At 41.7% G+C, this 21,765-nt stretch overlaps 1 protein-coding gene across 2 annotated transcripts in view; it reads right to left on the minus strand.

The window, feature by feature from the left end:
• The window catches only part of ARAP2 (ArfGAP with RhoGAP domain, ankyrin repeat and PH domain 2), a 325,755-nt gene that overhangs the window by 106,605 nt on the left and 197,385 nt on the right, over positions 1–21,765 (minus strand). For both annotated transcript variants that reach the window (XM_075858963.1, XM_075858955.1), the window contains exons 19-22: positions 18,181–18,244; positions 15,256–15,419; positions 11,251–11,463; positions 2,180–2,285 (exon numbers count right to left, since the gene is read on the minus strand). In XM_075858963.1, the coding sequence (XP_075715078.1) occupies positions 2,180–2,285; positions 11,251–11,463; positions 15,256–15,419; positions 18,181–18,244 (547 nt within the window). The remainder of the gene's footprint in view (positions 1–2,179; positions 2,286–11,250; positions 11,464–15,255; positions 15,420–18,180; positions 18,245–21,765) is intronic.

Raw genomic sequence — 21,765 nt, forward strand, 5'->3', positions numbered from 1 at the left:
TATTACCACATATTGCTGTAATCAGGACAAATTGCTTTAAGCTATGTTCACACAGAGTTTTTTGCAGGCGGAATTTCTGCCTCAAAATTCCGTTTGGAAGTTTGAGGCAGATTTTCCTCTCCCTGCATGCCGATTTTGGCATCGTTTTTCGCCCGCGGCCATTGCGCGCCGCGGGCATAAAACGCTGCGATATACGCTTTCTCTGCCTCCCATTGATGTCAATGGGAGGTCAGAGGCGTACACACCAGAAGATAGGGCATGTGCCTTCTTTCTCCCACAAGATGGTTTTACCGCTCGCGGGAAAAAGACGTCTCCGCCTCACATTGAACTAAATGCGAGGCATTTTCGGGCCGTTTTTGACGAGTTTTGCGGCGCGGTTTCCACGTAAAAAAACTCATCAAAAAACTCCATGTGAACATAGCATTACAAATTTTGGGGTGCTTTGTCTCCTTTATTCATTGTAAAAATTAAACATTTCTGTCTTTTCAGAAAAAAGTAGATTTTCATTTTCACGGTCTAATTCCACTAAATTAAGGAAAAAAACTGTGGGGTAAAAATGCTAACTATACCCCTAGAAAAAATCCTTGATAGGTGTAATCTCCAAAATGAGGTCACTTTTGGGGGGTTTCCACTGTTTTGGTCCCTCCAGGGTGTTGCAAACGTGACATGGCGCTGAAAACTATTGCAGCAAAATTTGCGCTCCAAAATCCAAATGGCGCTCCTTCGCTTCGGAGCTCTGCTGTGGGTCCAAACAGTAGTTTAGTACCACATATGGGGTATTGCCGAAATCAGGAGAAGTAGCTTTACACGTTTTGGGATGCTTTTAATTCTTTATTCCTTGCAAATATTATTTTTTTTTATATTTTTTTCAGACAAAAAGTAGATTTTCACTTTCACAGACAAACTCCAATAAATATAGCAAAATACCTGTGGGGTCAAGATGCTAACTATACCCCTAGATAAATTACTTCAGGTGTGTAGTTTTCAAAACTGTTTCACTTTTGGGGGATTTCCACTGTTTTGGCCCCACAAGACCTCTTCAAACCTGACATGGTGCCTAAAATATATTTTAAAAAAGGAGGCCCCAAAATCCACTAGATGCTCCTTTGCTTCTGAGGCCTGTGTTTCAGTCCAGTAGCGCACTAGGGTCACATGTGGGATATTTCTATCTGGGCAATAAATATTGAGTTGCATTTCTCTGGTAAAACCTTCTGTGTTACAGAAGAAAATGTATTACAAATTAATTTCAGCAAAAAAAATAAAATTTCCCCTCTACTTTGCTTGAATTCCTGTGAAACGCCAAAAGGGTTAAGAAACTTTCTAAATGCTGTTTTGAATATTTTGAGGGGTGTCGTTTTTAATATGGGGTGATTTATTGGGTCTATCTAGTACATAAGACCCTCAAAGCCAATTCAGAACGGAACTGGTCCTTGAAAAATAGCCTTTTGACATTTTCTTGAAAATGTAAGAAATTGCTGCTAAAGTTCTAAGCCTTGTAACGTCCTAGAAAAATAAAATAATGTTCAAAAAACAATGCAAATATAAATTAGACATATGGAATATGTAAAATAGTAACTCTTTTGCGTGGTATTATTATCTGTTTTACAAGCAGATACATTTAAAATTTGAAAAATCATAATTTTTGAACCTTATCTTTACATATTGGTGTTTTTCACAAATAAGCAATGAATTTATTGACCACATTTTTCCACTAGCATGAAGTACAATATGTCACAAAAAAAACATTCTCAGAATCGCTTGGATGGGCAAAAGCATTTCAGAGTTATTACCACATAAATGGACACGTCAGATTTGAAAAAATGGGGCTGGTCCTGAAGGCCAAAATGAGCTCGGTCCTGAAAGGGTTAATAATATGTATGGGAAGGTGAAGGGGCTTAGTGTTGCATGCAGTAACCTTAACACTTTCAGTAAAAATTTTCTTACAGCATTGCACATTATGTCTATCTAACACATACCTATGATACTTTAAACACATAATTCACATTTATTTTTATTTTTTTTTCTATTTTTAAGTTTATAAAAAAAACATTGATACTGTGACATTTTCAGAATGCAAAAAAAGAAAATGATTGTTATAGCAACCATTAAAGACCATCAAGGAATTCATTTTCATCAGTTTTGCTTCCTCTAATCACATTGCACATACGGGCAGACTGACCTGTAAAGGTGTTCAATTAAAGCTGCCAGAGTAGTCTTGTTCAGTGCTGGAAGTGTATCAATTAAGGTTTTGTACATTATCACTCGCTCCTGATCATCCTGGATGTCTGGTGTAAAAGAAACAAATGAAAATTGACTTTACATTTCTATTACAGTACATAATCTCAAGAGGAAATAATATTATTTATATGGCATTTGTCAAGAAAAAGTCACCTGATCACATAACTTAAACTAAGCCGAGTTTTCAGTTATACATTTTAAATATTAGTATGGATAAAAATTCTGTTTTACTTCAAATATACTAAAAATTTATATTAATTTCGGTTGTTTTCTTTGTGGAAATTTCTCTACAGTTCATAGAGGTTTGCAGTTGTGTCCAATGACTTCCGTTCAGTGAGGATATTAAGATGCGTTGATGCAGAAAATATTTGCTAATAACTTCTTACAGACACTATGCTTTTCTTCTAGACATTTCAAGCAAAAAGCAGGAGAAGCTGCGTACAATGCTGAATTTCGTTTTGGAAGGGTGGAGGTTCCCAAGTCTTACAGTAAATATATTATTCATTGGAGCTAGTTAGAAAACAACTGTGATGCACATATTAACTGTATAAGACTTGCAAAGAATTAAACACACAAATAGAATTCATGAAACTTTCTTGACCGGTTTTATGGCGTAGAAAGGTTGCAAAATGTTTTTGGGATTTTTTTGTTTTTACACTGCCTCCTTCACTTTAAAAAGAATTTGGCATGCTTAGTTGGATGGGTGGGGCTATCTTGGCTCAATATAGCAAAAACCTACTCCAGCGCAAAGCTGGAGTAAATTTTTTTTTCTGGTGAACGGGCGGCCAAACACACACCTATTTTATTAAAAGGCATGCTCCTCTTAATAAATTAGGAGCATCTTACTCCAAACAGAGACTGGTCAAGTAACCTGTCAACCAAAGTGACGTCACTACACTGCTGTGAGCGACACATCATTATGTAAACATAGATGAAGCATTGGACTTGAACAGTGGCAAGTAGCAGTGAGGGAATGGTCAGGAATTTTAAAGTAACTATATTGAGAAATGTATTAATTTAGCATTTCACAGATTTTCATCTTTTTATTTCCGGTAACATGGAAACAAGCCAGTTGTCAGTGTAGCTCAAGAAATGGAAACCAGCCAGTTGTCTATTGCTCACAAAAAATATACAGAATAAAGGACATACACTATATGTAGAAAAGTATTGGGACACACCTCTTAATCATTCACGTGTTACATTCAGTCCCACTGCCACAGTGAAATCCAGCATCTAGCAATGCAGTCGCTTTTACAAACGTTTGTGAAAGAATGGGTCGATCTAAAGAGCTCACTGAATTTCAATGTGGTACTGTAATAAGACGCCACCGTTGCAAAAAGTTAGTTTGTGAATTTTTTTTCCTCCTAGATATTTCACGATCAACTGTGAGTGGTAGTATAGCAAAGGGGAAGTGTGTAGGAACAACAGCAACACAGCCACGGAGTGGAAGACCACGTAAAGTTACAGAGCAGGGTCACAGAGTGCTGAGGCGCATAATGCATAAAAGTCGCCAACACTCCGCTGACTCAATAACTGCAGAGTTCCAAACCTCCTCTGACATTAACATCAGCACAAAAACTGTGCAGTGGGAGCTTCATGACATAGGTTTCCATAGCCAAGCAGCTACATGCAAGCCTTACATCACTAAGCACAATGCCAAGCATCAGATGGAGAGGTGTAAAGCCACCATTGGACTCTGGAGTAGTGGAAACATGTTCTGTGGGGTGATGAATCACCCGTCTCCATCGGGAAGTCTGATGGACGAGTCTGGGTTTGGTGAATGCCAGGAGAACGTTACCTGCCTGACTGCATTGTGCCAACTGTAAAGTTTGGTGGAGGAGGGATAATACTATGGGGTTATTTTTCAGGGGATGGTCTAGGCCCCTAAATTCTAGTAACGGGAAATCTAAATGCTTTAGATACTAAGACATTTTGGACAATTGTATGCTTCCAACTTTGTGGAAAGTGTATGGGGTTCGGCCCTTTTCTGTTCCAGCATGACTGTGCCCCATTGCACAAAGCAAGGACCATAAAGACATGTTTGGTGTGGAAGAATTTGACTGGCCCGCACAGAACCCTGACCTCAACACCATCAAACACTTTGGGATTATTTAGAACGTAGATTGCAAGCCAGGCTCTCTCTCCAACATCAATGTCTGACATCACAAATCCTCTTCTGAATAAATTGGCAAACAAATCCCACAGACGCACTTTAAAATCTTGGAGAAAGCCTTCTAGGAAGAATGGAAACTGTTTTAGCTGCAACCACCTCCATATTAACCCCTTCCCGACATCCGCCGTATATATACGGCGCACGCCGGGTGGGGGAATATGGAGCTGGCTCACGGGCTGAGTCCGCTCCATAGAGCGAGTGTGTCGGCTGTATGTTACAGCTTGTGTCGGCTTGTTTAACCCGTTAAATGCCGCTTTCAATAGAGATTGCGGCATTTAAATTACTAAAAACAGGGGGGTGACCCCCTTTAACGTCTCAACAGCCCCTCCGCGGCGAGATCGGGGGGAAACGTTGGTTCACACAGCTGCCTGGGGGTCTGACAAAGTCCCCCAGGTCCGCCATCTTGGTACTCCTATGAAGCTCTGCCTCCGGCAGGGCTTCATAGGAGACTGTCAGAATCACAATATTCTGCAATACATTAGTATTGCAGTATATCGTGCAAGCGATCTAACGATCGCTGGTTGAAGTCCCCTAAGGGGACTAATAAAAAATGTAAAAATGAGTTAAATAAAGTTGTTTATTTTGTGTAAAAAAAAAATATAAAATTAAAAGTTCAAAATAACCCCCTTTTCTCATTTTCCCCCTAGAGTATAGTAAAAAAATAAAGTCTGAACTATCACAATATATAATTATTTAACCCGCACGGTGAACGCCGTAAAAAAATTAATTATATTTTTTGTTCACCTAATCTCTCACAAAAAATGAAATAAAAAGTGATCAAACCATCACATTTACACCAAAATGGTATTATTAAAAACTACAGCTTATCCCGCAAAAAAATAAGCCCTCATACCACTTAATCGATGGAAAAATAAAGAAGTTACGGCTCTCGGAATTTGGCGAAACAAAATACATTTTCTTTTTTACACTTAGGTTTTTACTTGTAAAAGTAGTAAAATATAGAAAAAACTACACATATTTGAAATCGGCGTAATCGTATTGACCCATAGAATAAAATTAACATGTTGTTTTAATTGTACAGTGAATTCCGTAAAAATGGCGCGCAAAAAACCATGGTGGAATCGCTGTTTTTTTCATTTTCTCCCCCACAAATAATTTTTTTCCCATTTCCTAGTACATTATACGCAAAAATCAAGCCCTCATAGTACTATATCGACGGAAAAATAAAGGCGTTATGGCCTTTGGAAGGTGGGGAGGGAAAAACGAAAATGAAAATCTGAAAAAGGGCTGCAGCGTGAAAGGGTTAATGTCTATGGAGTCAGAATGGGATGTCATAAATGCTCCTTTATGTGTAACTATATTATTTTTTATGTGATATTTCATGTATATTATATATGATTAGTTTCTTACCCATAAAATCTAACACAAACTAAGGGCATGACCACACATGGCGGAATTCCTCCGCAACTGTCCGCATCAATGCCGCACCTAATCCGGGTTGCGGATTACGGCTGCGGATCTGCACAAAATGTGCAGAAAATTGATGCGGACTAGCTGCTGCGGACTGCGGGAAAAGTGCTTCCCTTCTCCCTATCAGTGCAGGATAGAGAGAAGGGACAGCACTTTCCCTAGTGAAAGTAAAAGAAATTCATACTTACCGCCCGTTGTCTTTATGACGCGTCCCTCCTTCGGCATCCAGCCCGACCTCCCTGGATGACGCGCCAGTCCATGTGACCGCTGCAGCCTGTGCTTGGCCTGTGATTGGCTGCAGCCGTCACTTACACTGAAACGTCATCCTGGGAGGCCGGACTGGAGACAGAAACAGGGAGTTCTCGGTAAGTACGAACTTCATTTTTTTTTACAGATACATGTATATTGGGATCGGTAGTCACTGTCCCGGGTGCAGAAACAGTTACTGCCGATCGCTTAACTCTTTCAGCACCCTGGACAGTGACTATTTACTGACGTCTCCTAGCAACGCTCCCGTCATTACGGGAGCCCCATTGACTTCCTCAGTCTGGCTGTAGACCTAGAAATACATAGGTCCAGCCAGAATGAAGAAATGTCAAGTAAAAAAAGCAAGACGCATCCGCAGCACACATGACATGTGCATGACAGCTGCGGACTTCATTGCGGAACTTTGAATCTCCATTGAAGTCAATGGAGAAATTCCGCCATGAGTCCGCCACTGCTCCGCAACAGACAGAGCATGCTGCGGACACCAAATTCCGCTCCGCAGCCTATGCTCCGCAGCGGAATTGTACGCATCGTGTAAACGAACACTGCTAAATTAAAGTGAAAGTCAATGTAGAAACGGCTCCGCTGCGGATTAACGCTGCGGAGTGTCCGCAGCGGAATTTAAGTGCAATTCCGCCATGTGTGAACCCGCCCTAATACAAATCTTACACTATCGAAGTTGCAATCTTACACAACACTAACACCATGAACTTGGCTAATTTACATACCCTGATGAAAGTGTTGATTGTTAAAACCTGACATTAAAACACACATATTTGGAGTTGCTTAAATGTATAGGTGAAAACTTGCTACTTAAAGAGGTTTCTAGGAGATACATTTTTGTGATTCAATTGTTTTTTATTGAAAGATAGAAAACTTACACATCAATACAAAGAGGTACTTATCTATTACAATATATATCGTAATAGATATGTAGTGGGAATTGTAATATTTTATTTATATATATATATATATATATATATATATATATATATATATATATATATATATATATATATACTGTATATCTCTGAAATAAATAGTGCAATTGCCACTGCCATGATATATGTTGAGATTGCAAATAATGAAACAAAGAAGAAGACATCATAAAATAAAAAAAAGAAGAATAGTCAGAACCATGTGGTGGGTGAAATCATGACTTCTGGGAGATACATGTTTTGTTAAAATAGAAATAAGCAGCTCATAAAAAAGGAATCCATTCCAATCCAATGTCTGGGATAATATTGCCTCCAGTAAGCAAAGTGCAAAAATTCAAACCTGTGATGTCATATCCTAGTAAACACGTGGCATAATCATGGACTGCATCATCTATGGCAAGGCATATTGTTAAATCCCAATATCCAGAAACCTCTTTAATGAAATCTGTTTAAAGGTTATTTTTGCACTTTAGGAAATGATACATGTGCCTTAAAGCAAGTTAAAAAGTATAAGAAAAAATCAGAAGGAACAATATTTTGTTTTAAATAATGAACGAAGAAGGAACACATTGACGCTTTCTAAACTACAGGAGGCAACAGTTGGCTGAATAGGGGTGAAAGCTATGAGGCAACATGAAAAGATATATTTTGCTGCTGCAGTCTAGCTCTAATAAAAGTGCAGATATAAAGTGTCAAAAAATAAGATTCAGTAGTGTTGGAGGGTTGAGAGAGTAATGATTGTCCCACTTTTTGGGAGTTTCATAGGTCAGACTGGTCATTATTACGGTAGGTAAGACCATGTTGTGATGACATATAATGCAATCTGTACAATAAAGTAACCTCACTAAATGGAGTTACATCATTGTTACAGTGTATTTACAGTCATAGCTGTCTAGGTTGAGGTCCCATGATAATTTCTTACTGGGGCCCAAGAGCTTTAAGCGACTCAGATTACAATGGGACTTTTGCCAACACAATATCTGACCTATTATGTATATCCAAATTAAACAGATAAAGCGATTAGCACTAAAAAATTTACTTTAGTGAATTGCCAGTTTACAATTATTTAGTAACCACCAAATTTAACCCAGCGATATCATATTGGTGGTGTAGTTACTATAATGCCCCCTTTCCTAAATATTTTTCGTAAAGGCACAATGAATATTTTTTAATACCTTACCTCTATGTCAGCAGATGCATTCATGCAATAATAAAAATGAAAGACAGAGTTCCAATGTAAAAAAAAAATACCTACCTACTGGGCCGGCGTCAGCACCCCGGCAAAATCAGGCAAGTGCTGGGGCCCTACCCTTGGGGGGGCTATTCGGCCGCCGGGTGCTGTCGCTGCCGTCGTCACGGCATCGCCGTCCATATATTGACAGTGATGTCAGGAGGAGAGAAGGAGTACCAGGCAGAGCGCTAGCGGCTCTGCTCCAGGACTCCATCTCTAGGGAAGCCCCTGACATCACTGTCCATATATGGACAGTGATGTCAGAGGGAGAGGAGGAGTCCCAGGCAGAGCGCTATCAGCTGTGCCCTGGGAATCCCTCTGTGGGGAAGCCCCTGACATCACTGTCCATATATGGACAGTGATGTCAAAGGGAGATGTGTCCCAGGCAGAGCGCTGCAAGCGGCTCTGCTCCGGTACTCCGTCTCTGGGGAAGCCCCAGACAGCACTGTCCATATATGGACAGTGTTGTCAGGAGCAGAGCAGTGTCCCAGACAGAGTGCTAGAAGCGCTCTGCCCAGTACTACGGCTCTGGGGTTGCCCCTGACATCACTAGCTGTATATGCACAGTGATGTCAGGAGCAGAACAGGAGTCCCAGGCAGAGTGCTAGTACTGCTCTGCCCGGGACTATGCCTTTGGGGTTGCCCCTGACAACTCTGTCCATATATACCTGGGAGGGGGGCTGTGTGGCACTATCTACAGAGGGCACTAAATTTATAGGCGTACAAACAGGGGGCCTAACTTCTATATGGGGGCATAAACAGGGCCTAACGTCTAAATGTGGTCACAAAGTGATGTTTTATGCCTTTTACTGCCGCTGTGAGTTCCCCGCAAAGGGGCCTTCTAAGTCTGTGTCACCCAATGGCCCACATAAACCTGGAGCCGGCCCTGCCTATCTAGCATCTCTAGTCTGGTATGTAACTGTTGTATGTATTTTTAGCATTATGGCATTATTATCTTTTGTTCCATTCCATTACATTAACTGCTAAGTACATGCCCATTTACTCCATCTCCAACTCTCATATGACCCTGGTAATTTATTTATTTCTACGTTTTCCAATGCCATAGTTAATTCCTCCACATTTCCTATATGCCAGACTAAACATGCCTTTCTCCATTTTCAAGTCTCAGTGTACTACTTTACCAGCTTCACTGTGTACTAGTCCACTCCTTCTAAAGCTCTACCACGTCTTCTCAACATTTTCTATGTACACTCTTTCTCTAGCTCTTTTGTGTCAGACTACTCATTCCACAGGTTTCCTATTTGCAAGATCGTTCATTTGATAAAAATCTGAAGATGACCAGCAGTGCCATCAGTTCAGAACTGTCAGAAACCAGTGGGACCCAGGTACACTCATCTACTGTTTGGAGAAGTCTGGCCAGAAGTTGTCTTCATAGAAGAATTTTGACCAAAAGCCATACCTTCTACGTGAAAACAAGATCAAGCAACTCAACTATGCATGTAGACACATATATATATAGGAACTGGGGTGCAGAAAAATGGCAGCAGGTGCTCTGGACTGATGAGTCAAAATTTGAAATATTTGGCTGTATCAGAAGGCAGATTGTGTGCCAAAGGAATTGAAAGTGGTACAATGATGACTGTCTGCAGACAACAGTGTAGCGTTTGGGGCTGCATTTCAGAAAATAAAATTTGGGTTTGGTCAGGATAATGGTGTCCTTAATGCAGAGAAATAACGGCAGATATTTATCCATCATGCAATACCATTAGGGAGGCATCTGATTGGCTCCAAATTTATTCTGCAGCAGGACAACAACCCCAAACATTCAGACTATGTCATTAAGAACTATCTTCAGCGTAAAGAAAAACAAGCCCTGGAAGTGATGATATGGCCCCCACAGAGCCCTCAACATCATCGAGTCTGTCTGGGATTACATGAAGAGACAGAAGGATTTGAGGAATCCTACATCTACAGAAAATCTGTGGCTAGTTCTCCAAAATGTTTGGAACAATCTGCCTGCCGAGTTCCTTCAAAAACTATGTACAAGTGTACCTAGAAGAATTAATGCTATTTTTAAGGTAAAGGGTGGTCACACCAAATATTGATTTGATTTATATTTCTCTTCTGTTCATTCACTTTACATTTTGTTAATTGATAAACAAAAAAATATTAGCACATCTATTTTTGAAAGCATTCTCACTGTGCAACATTTTTCCACCACTGACTAAAACGTTTGCACAGTACTGTAAGTTCTTCCAATATTTGTACTGCATATGTTGATTAATAATTTCCTACCTGTTCTTTTTTTGAAACAAAGAGGAAAAACTTCTTGTTCAATTGTGCTAAACATGTATATATATTAAATTACATTTTGCATTTTCAGGTATGTCTCAAGGAAGTCTAATTTGTCCCAAAAGCCTCCAATCCCAATCTTTTCAGTATTACATGAATACAATAATAAGGGCTATTCATTTAATAGATGTATTTTACACAAAAGAGATGTACTTTTAAACCTGGGGGGGGGGGGGGGAGGAGCTCTCCGACCAGCCTAGAATGGCTGTAGAAGGTGCAGTCCACGACATTCTAGCAGCATCTGCAAGCTTCTAGGGTCAGATGTTCTACTTAAATACTGCAGGGAAAATGTAAAGCATATAATGCAACTATCATATGTTCATAGTCTGAAACTCTGCACAGCACAGATGAAATCATCTTTAAAAACATAACAAGAGGAAACGGAGGCGCCTAATGTAACAGTTTGTATCCAATAACATATGTTGCTTATATTATCAGCTTTCTGTAAAGTGTAGGTTCAAGGTACTGTATTTGCTGGCAGCAGGATGCTTCTTTCTCATTTTACAGCATAGGAAGCTTACTCTAACAGCATTATGTCTGCTGTCTCAGGGGAGTTTAAGCAAAAAAAAAAATTCACTTAAATAAACATCTTTTACTTAGTAGATGCATTCATTCAAATGAATAATGAAACAGCTATTTCTGGAACACAGTGTCATTACCTAGGGCAGAGATCCAATATGGATAAAGTTCTTTTGTCAGAAGCGCATCATCAATTTCATATAAGAAACATTTCAGGACATCAGTCACGTCTTCCAGCTGATGTCTTCCGACTTTTAGTCTAATGCTCCGTGCATCCTTTTTAAAATCTTCTAACAACTCTCTTACTTTAAGTGGGTTCCCGTTCTTCAGATACAGAGATTTGCTCCCTAAACCTTAATAGAAAGGGACATGAAAATAAACATGTCTGAGTGAATTATAATAATTTATGTTAAAATGATATATGAAATATGTAAACGTTCTCTTGTAAGTTATACTCGGCACAAATTATATTAAATAATGGTTTGCCAAAATATAAGAAAGCAATTTGTGCTCTTAAATTCTTGCTTTAGCTAGAATGTAGCTTGAAGATAAAGCACAATACTAGTATATACAAATATACTTTGAAAAGTATATTTTTTATTTTTGTATAAACAAACCATAAAAGTCTCCTTTTGAACAGTAAGAAACAATTATTAGAGAGCACAGGAAATAATAAAATATATATAAATATCTTGTAAAATTATTTAACCCACTAAAAAGTCTACAAATTTGTTAAAATTACAAATGTACATATACGCATATTAAGGCTCAGTACAACATCCCAGTTGTATGGAGCCGTACTATGGTGCTCATACATGTTTTTTGAGCTCTACTGTACGGATGTAGCCATATTTATCTGGACTGTGATAAGTCGATGCATCGTGATATCACACAACAAAAGCCATTGAAATGTCATTGAAAAATTCAAGATAAGGATCTTGTCACTGTGTATTTAATGCGTTAGAAGTCAAGATAAAGATGGCTACATCTGTACCTCCGTTTATGCGATTCCACACTGTGGCATACAGAGGTTATGTCTGTCTATATATTTTATGAAAGTAGACACATTACACATTCTAAAAATGACAACCAGCCTTTACACTCATGGGCGCCTTCAAAGCAAAACGTTGTGTAAAAAGATACATTAAGACTGAGATGCGAACCACCTAAAAATAAAAGTTCAAGATGTATAGAGTTTATACATCACATAAAGGCTATGTAAACCTTTGAATGGCATTTTTTTTTTTAAATAAAAAGCTCACACAATGTGATTGGTGCAACTTTAAAAATTGTTTTTATTAAAAATAATTTTAACTTTTTGAGATACAGCTGTTCTGTATTCTCTATACAGAGCAGCTGTATCTTTCGCTAAATTTTGCTCAGGTCAGGTCTGCGGGACTGACAGGTTCAGCATACCTCCCAACTTTCAAGTATCACAAAAAGTGACAACCGATGCAGCGCGCTCAGCCCGTCACTGCAATTTTTTTTACTTTTAAAGAGGCTCTGTCACCAGATTTTGCAACCCCTATTTGCTATTGCAGCAGATAGGCGCTGCAATGTAGATTACAGTAACATTTTTATTTTTAAAAAACGAGCATTTTTGGCCAAGTTATGACCATTTTTGTATTTATGCAAATGAGGCTTGCAAAAGTACAACTGGGCGTGTTTACAGTAAAAATACAACTGGGCGTGTATTATGTGTGTACATCGGGGCGTTTTTACTTCTTTTACTAGCTGGGCGTTAGGAATGGGAGTGTATGATGCTGACAAATCAGCATCATCCACTTCTGTTCGTTAACACCCAGTTTCTGGCAGTGCAGACACACAGCATGTTCTCGAGAGATCATGCTGTGACGTCACTCACTTCCTGCCCCAGGTCCTGCATCGTGTCGGCCACATCGGCACCAGAGGCTACAGTTGATTCTGCAGCAGCATCAGCGTTTGCAGGTAAGTAGCTACATCGACTTACCTGCAAACGCAGATGCTGCTGCAGAATCAACTGTAGCCTCTGGTGCCGATGTGTCCTCGCTCGTCCGACACGATGCAGGACCTGGGGCAGGAAGTGAGTGACGACACAGCGTGATCTCTCGAGAACACGCTGTGTCTGCACTGCCAGAAGCTGGGCGTTCTGAAGAGAAGTGGATGATACTTCTCGTCAGAACGCCCAACTAGTAAAAGAAGTAAACACGCCCAGATTTAACACACATAATACACGCCCAGTTGGACTTTTACTTTAAACACGCCCAGTTGGACTTTAGCAAGCCTCATTTGCATAAATACAAAAATGGTCATAACTTGGCCAAAAATGCTCGTTTTTTTAAAATAAAAACGTTACTCTTATCTACATTGCAGCGCCGATCTGCTGCAATAACAGATAGGGGTTGCAAAATCTGGTGACAGAGCCTCTTTAAGCCATTCCTCTAATCCCACCCGCCTATACACACCTGATTTAGCCCACACAGTATCATGCTTGTATAGTGCCTCCCACACAGTATAATACCAAATAGCTGCCCTCACACAGTATAATGCCCCCATAGCAGCCACCATACATTATAATGCTCCCATAGCTTCCACCATACAGTATAATGCCCCCATAGCTGCTACCATACAGTATAAAGCCAATACAGATGCCCCCATACAGTATATTGCCCACACAGATGCCCCCATACAGTATATTGCCCACACAGATTCTCCCATGTAGTGTAATGCCCATACAGATGCCCCCATGCAGTATATTGCCCAAACAAATTTCCCCATACAGCATAATGCCCCATAGCTGCCCCCATGCAGCATAAAGGCCCCATAGCTGCCCCATACAGTATAATGCTCGCACAGATGCCCCCATACAGTATAATACCCCCATAGCTGCCCTATACAGTATAATGCCCCATAGCTGCCCCATACAGCTTAGTGCTCACACAGATGCCCCCATACAGCATAATGTCCCCATAGCAGCCCCCATACAGTATAATGCTCCCTAGCTGCCCTTATACAGTATAATGCCCCCTTAGCTGCCCCTAGTTCCAGTGCCCATGTAGATAGTGCCCATGTATCTAGCGCCCATATCCCCTATATAGTGCCACAGTGTCCATGTAGATAGTGCCACACCCCCTTTGTAGATACTGCCATTGGGACTCCCTCTAGGAGCGGAATCCCCAGCCAGAGCATAGGCCGGGGATTCCGCTCCTAGAGGGAAGCCCTTCATGTTACTGTGCAAATATAGACAGTGACATCAGTGGCTACTCCTTGAGCGGAATCCCCTTGGGTCACACCTTGGCTGGGGATTCCGCTCCAAGAGGAGAAGAGGAGCCCCTGATGTCAAAGTCTATATACGGACAGTGACCTCAGGGGTTTCCACTAGGAGTGGAATCCCAGCCAGAGTCAGCAACGGGGATTCCGTTCAAGGAGTAGCCACTGACGTCAAGGGCTTCCCCGAGCACAGCTCCCTTTGCTCCTCTGCTCTGAACAAATTCTGAACAGGGAGCTGACGGTTCCTTGCTTTAGAATTAGGTTAAACTGTATCTGCATCCTGAGGATGCAGATACAGTTGACAGCGGGACATATCCCCCGGCCGCCCGGGATACCGCCCGGAATCCAAAACTGTCCCGCTGAATCCGATTTATACAGCTGATATTGAACTCAATGGGAGTTGTATCAATCTACATCTGCTAGGACAGTATCACAGTATCAGGGGGGACAGTTCAGTGCTTTGCCCCAGCACAGGCCCCATAGTAGTTGTTTACCGTGCTTCTATGTTACTGTAGGTACGTGACTAAATTAAGTTGTTCATGTGTGAATATGGGATGGTTTCTGCTATTACAATGATTTTTTTTCACTAAGCAGTCCCCCGGCTCATAATGTTACAGTGTATTTAGGGATAAAAGTCTGTAAATAACACTTGTTTGACAAGCTACACATTCAGGTCTTGCCGTTATTGCGACAACGTGTTCCAGCAAACATCAACCGTACAAATTTGAAACCAGAAGGATGGCAATAATTGCACAGGAAACAACAAGCTCCAGTATCCCGACATTTCTCATTTTAATTGATATATATGTATTGAACATATACAGATTCTAGCAGGCTCACAAATAACTAATATCATTTAGAAACAATCTGCTGAGCATAAAGTCTGTATTACCTACCATACTGTGTAACAAATGCCATGCAGCTGTTCACAATAATAGGAATGTTGTTTTTGCAGAGCTGCTGATCCTGTAGTGCATTGCCATCTGTACCTGCTGCTTTTTCAATTGCACAATGCCACACCATGAAATCTAGTATTGTATGTCCATGGATATATAATGTCCTGCACATTGAAAAATTGAGTTAGAAAAAGTAGATTCATGTTATGCATATCCATAAAGAATAAAATAAAAAATGTGTATTGTACAAGTTGTCCACAAAACATGCTGTGTATGTGTCAGTAACACACTGGTACAAGGAGAAATCATACATCCAGCACAGCAACAAAAAGTTTTTTTCAGTTTAAGGCCTCCATACAAGGCCTCCTGTGCAATACTGTAGCCATATTACAACTTTGTTTTGTATTGAGCCATAATAGAGCTGCCATAGAGGTACATAGAGTGTCAACTTTACCTCCATATGCCTCCAATTTTACAAGTAATACAGAGGTTCCTGGCATGCGCCATTGTATTTCATGTGTATGGAACTATTCTTCCTTCAAAGTATAACCTTTTCAGAGGTGCATTGCCCAGTCTAGTCTTATGAAGCAGAAGCGTACTGCAGGAAATATGGCATCTCGAAGGCAAGGTTAGGCCGCGTTTACATTTAGTTTGTGAACCATGTTCGGCATATGCACCGGGAAAGCTTCCTCTACATACACTGAATGTACCCGGAGGGCACTATTCTCCCAGCATATATGCTAAAAGAGTAGACTTTTGGCATATGCCATGGCAGCATGCAGCAGAATACTTAATTTTTTTGCTGTATGGAATGCATTCCATGCAGAAACATACAGTAATAAAGCTGTTATTTTTCATATGGAGTCCTAAAACTGTTATTTTTCATATGGAGCATGATGTATGCCACTGTACGCCTATACAGTGGCATGCGATACAGCTTTGCATCGGAGGTAAACATAGGGAAATACTCCTAACTTACTCCGACAGTAGGCAATAATGAAGTGTGAACAGAGCCTTAGGAATACTGATAAAGGTATGTTTTCACCACAGTACAACCCCTTATACTGATACAAAAAACAAAAAACAGCAGCAAAGCCACTGGTGTGCTTACTACATACTTCATCCTGGGATTTACGGTTCCTCAATGGAGTGCACTTGGAAGGGGGGCTTGAAGGCAGACAAGGAATTCAATGTGAGAAAAAATATAGAAAAGATCCTCAGCACATACAGATTAGAGAATATAAAAAAAGAGTTTTATTATAACATAGGTTGAAAGTCCAAGAGGACACAGGTAGAGCGTGTTACTGCTAACGCGTTTTTAATGAAGTGTTCTTACTCAGCATGTGTAAGAACACTTTGTTTGAAACGCGTTAGCAGTAAAACACCTTGCCTGTGTCCTCTTGGACTTTTAACCTATGTTATAATAAAGCTCTTTTTTTTATATATTCTCTAATCTGGATGTGCTGAGGATCTTTTCTATATTTTTTCTCACCTTATACTGATAGGCCATTTACTTTGAATGAGAAATATAAACCTGTTCTGCTCACAGACTGACACTTCAAGTTGAAAGACTGACTAGTGCACTGGAATAGGAATGTCCTGCTGTCATATTTCCGAAGGGAACTACACTGATCTTAAACTGGGACTGGGAATTAATTCCTACGCATAATGCATAATGATCTGGAGTTGTGACTGTGAACTAAATACTATACATGTTATATTGACTTAGACGGTCTGTGAACAAGTTTATTTTTAGGTTGCCATTTCTATAAGTACATGAATTATCAGCTGTATAGTAGCAACACTTTTGCCCTAGCTGCACTATTGTTAAAAGCGGATGGATCAGATATTTAAGCTGCCCTGTCTAAGGGCACCATAAAGCATGACAGATGCTGATATCTACGGTCTGTCACTTAATTGTTAATATGGAGTCATTTTTTAGAACCTACAACTTATTTTTGTTTTGGGGGGACAGCGCTGCAGGCAATGAGTCAAATGATATTCATGATCCCTCCGCCTCCTCCAGCCCTCTAGCTGCTGATTGACGCATTTCTGCTTATGTACCTATGGGCTTTATGTGATAGTCTGAAACATCGCATTTTGATTTTATCATGGTGCACAAACAGCTTGAATTAATGAACACATAATAGCAAACTAAGACAGGGATTAACGGAGATTATCAGAGTCAATAGCGCAGCACGCTGCGCTATTGTGTCCAGTAAAATCACGTACACCCTATGTGATGGAAAGCCGACGGAACCAATTAAAGTCAATGGGTTTCGTCAGTCGCCGGTGGTGTCCGCTGTGCATAGGAACCGTTGGTTCCGTTATCCCTTCTGCACCTCTGACGGAGCAGAATGACGGAATGTCAGAACGTATGTTGGGGAGAGGTTTTTGAGGACGTTCAACCACACACACGATAAGTAGTTGTGCTGTTGTCCCTTTGCAAAAGGAATGTTTTGCCATAGTACACACAAGAAAATTGAGTATAATAGCAATCTTTTCATAGGAAACGATTGAGAAAAATATTGTATAAAATAATGCAAAATATTATAAAAGAACTCTCTTGACAGAACACATACAGTACACTGTGTTATACCTATTGCAGGGACTAAGTTAGTGGTGCATAACACAGGGATTCTCTGTTTGGTGATTTTTGGATCCTTGTGTCATGCTCCACCCGCTTAGGCCCTATACTAAGCAAGACTTAGTGTATCATTTTTACCCAGTATGTACCTTTAAAACCCAAAAGGTCACATAAACTTTTAACCTATGTTTCTGACAATATATTTATATATTGTGTATTACAAATTGTAGCGATAGTGGTTGTTTAATTAAGAAGTGACAATGAGATCCTCGCACTTCGCATTTTGTTTTTTACACCTCCTGCAAAAATAATGTAAAATAATTTTATAAAATGATTACCTTCCATTTTCAACCAGTAATACGACATTTCTCTTTTCTCCATTTATCATGATTGAACTTCGGGCTAGAAAACAAACATATTTCAAGTCAAATTATGGATATTTGAAATGCTTCCTGTATTTCAGCTACTGTAGCAGTTCAATATCATAATTAATGGGAGACATATAATACTGACTTTCACTTCAACCGGTTATCCTTTATTACAATTGGAAACCAAAGACCAATTCTGGACCTATTTCTTGCTTGTACATATATCCCAAACATGGAATTAGGAAACTTCTTTATGGATGAGACACACTACATATATATATATATATATATATATATATATATATATATATATATATATATATATATATATATATATATATATATATATATATTGTGCCCATCCCCCTCCAACTTAGTACTCGTGAGGTGAATCTAATTATTTCGTCATTTCAATGAACTACATGTAAGACATTGTATAATTTCTGATATTCAATACAATAATATATTAGCTGAATCATTTTGTGTTTATTAACAATTTTCAATGGATTACATTTCTGTAAGATGCAATGCAAACTTATTTTAGAGTCAGTGTCACCTTTAAACACCATTTCATTTTTTTGGAATCCAAATAAAGCTAAAATGTGGTGTTACTTAATTTTTTAATGTATTTTTATAATAACAGCTTAATCTTTCTGGTACTGAGTTCTAAACACGCTTTATAGATAAATGTTAAAATTCTAATTGCCTGCTGCTGCCACTAGAGGGAGCATAGGAGTTTACTGTATGCTGTTAAAGGGGTGTTCCACAATTGGAGAACTGATGACCTATCCAGTGGATAGGACATCAGTGTATGAACGATGGGGATGTTTTGAACGGTATGCAGTAGTTAAACCCGGAGGCAGATGGCTTCAACCACTGCATAGCGGCCGTTCTGCAGATTCCGTGACCGGTGCCATAAGCTTCCGGCATGGACGTCCGATGCCCAGAGGCGCCAGAGCAGCTGATCGGTGTGAGGTCTGGGTTTCGGACCCCCACTGATCATATACGGTTGACCTATCCGGTGGATAGGTCATCAGTTGTCCAGTCATGGACAACCTCTTTAACGCAGTAACTTAGTTTGTAAGGCTGAAAAGAACATAAGGCTCTGCTCACTTATGAAATACAATTTCTGTTATGTTCTGCCAGAGGAACAGAATAACGGTAATACATGGAAGAGCCCAATCCGCCGCATGACAGAAACAAACGCCTTAAATAGATTCCATCAGGGGGGGCGTGGCCAGCTATGGATGGGTGAGGAGGTGCTTCCCTGAACTCCTTCACCAGCTTCACCTATATCGGCTTCCATCCAGCTTTCCAGATGGGGAAGGCAAACAAAGAAGGCAGGATAGCCCCACCAGTACAGCCCTCATCCCCTCAGGGTGATATTGGGGCATACTTCGGGAGGCAAACTCCCATGCAGCTGCGAAGCACGCTACGGCCCGACACACGTGGGCAAGATGGCTGCCCGGCTCTAATACTTGGGCTGCCCCAGTGTGCCGGGGATGCTTCCACCCTATTCTCTGAGGTCTCCTTACCTCCTCAATGATCACTGCAGGGGATTGTTCCCTCCTCGCTCCGTGATGTGGGAGTCGGCTTCCAGGCCCCAGGCGAAGAGGCCTTCCAAGATGGCCACCACCGCCTGTGTGTGACGGCTCCCGGCCTGGCCAGAGCTGCTGCTGTGTCCCGGCCGGCCTCTCCTGTTGGAGAGGTCTTGTCTGTGGGGACCCCACTATCCTCCGCTGCTGCCTCCGGGGATGCTGCAGAGGCCGAAGATCAGCTCCTGGCCTCACATGCGGCCCTCCAAAATTGCCGCCGGCACCTGCTGCTGGACATGAGACTGGAAGTGGATGCAGGGTCGTCTCTCAAGGCGGCCTCACGCCCGGAATCGCCTCTCAGACCGGCGGACCCTCTCCCTGCCTTGGACCCTGAACCTCCACATCGACCCTGCCTTCAGACCAGGCCTCTGCGGTACACATCTTCCTTCTCCGGCCAGGGATCACAGTGAGTACGGGGCTCCTGGACCTCATGTGCCCCTTTCCACTGCTCCGGCCTGCATATAACTCCAGTCTTCCCAGGGCCCTAGACTATTGGGAGGTTCCCCCACATGGTCCTCTGGCTCCCCATGGGGTATTCCCCCGCATGTTCAGCCATCCTCTCCTTCCTCGAACCCCCCAGGGGCCTCCCTTGCCATGTCGGTCCTTGCCTCTCTCCCGTGCCGGCAGCCAGGGTTTTGCCATCCTCTCTACCAGCCACCATGTTCTGGATTCTGCCCGTAATCCGGGCGAACTGTCGGCTGTTTTCGGATTAAGTCATACAGACATCTCAGGGGTACCTGTTTGTGAGGATAGACAGGCAACTCTTTTGGACATTCGTCAGATGGGCCAAACGCTACCCACTACAGCGGATATGACTTCCTTTGCTAGACAGATTGTGGAAGAATGTAAGTTGGAGTTTTCACAGTTCCGAGCTGAACTTTCCTCACTTTCTACTAGAGTTGATACCCTTGCTCACGACCGTGTCTCTGACAATGCAACAATTGTCACCATGTAGTCCACGTTGCAGCATCACTCTGCTCTATTATTCACTCTGCAACAACATCTTGACGACATTGAGAATCGTAATCGCAGAAACATACGTATTAGGGGATTGCCTGAATCTATTCCTGCATCCGATCTCTTCTCCACATTGTCCACCATCTTCAATACATTATTGGGTCGTCCTCCAAATACCCATATTGAACTTGATCGTGCTCATAGAGCCCTCCGTCCACTGAGCCTTGATGACCAGCGGATACATTTCTATGCCATAAAAGACGCTATCATGCAAACAACCAGACAACAGTCCACCATTTTTCACCATGGGACGCAGATACGTGTAACGTCCGTGGCTGCGGGCTGTCAGCTCCAGCCTCCCGCTAACAGCCGCAGCCACGAGTCGGCAAGCGCTGGCCCCAGCCTCCTCCTCAGGAGACGCCAGCGCTTGCATTCACTCACCTTCGCCGGAGCCAGGACATCTTGAACGACCTTTGACCCGTGAGTACCCTGGGCTATAAGAGGGGTCCAGCCCCCTAGTTCGATGCCTGAGCGTTGTTAGTTTTCCCAGTCTGTCTTGCAAATGGTCCCTTAGTGTTTCCCGTTCCTGTTGTTACCCGTACCTTGTTCCGCGTTCCTGTTTCCCGTGCTTTGCCCTAGTATCTAGTCGTGCCACGTCCAGAGGAATCTGCCACGTCCTGTGTCATCTGCCACGTCCAGATGAATCTGCCACGTCCAGAGGAATCTGCCACGTCTGGAGGAATCCGCCACGTCCTGTGTCATCTGCCACGTCTGGAGGAGTCTGCCACGTCTGGAGGAATCCGGCACATCTGGAGGAATCCGCCACGTCCTGTGTCATCTGCCACGTCCGGGGGAATCCGCCACGTCTGGTGCAACTTGCGGCTCCTGTGTTATCCGCCACGTTTGGCGCCATCTGCTGCACCCATCTCATCTGTGCCAGAGCTGCGGCCACCATCTGGACTATTCAGGTACCCTTGTGCGGGACATTGTATTTCTGGGGTGT

This window comes from Rhinoderma darwinii, chromosome 1 (assembly GCF_050947455.1).
Source record: "Rhinoderma darwinii isolate aRhiDar2 chromosome 1, aRhiDar2.hap1, whole genome shotgun sequence".
Classification (NCBI taxonomy): Eukaryota; Metazoa; Chordata; class Amphibia; order Anura; family Rhinodermatidae; genus Rhinoderma; species Rhinoderma darwinii.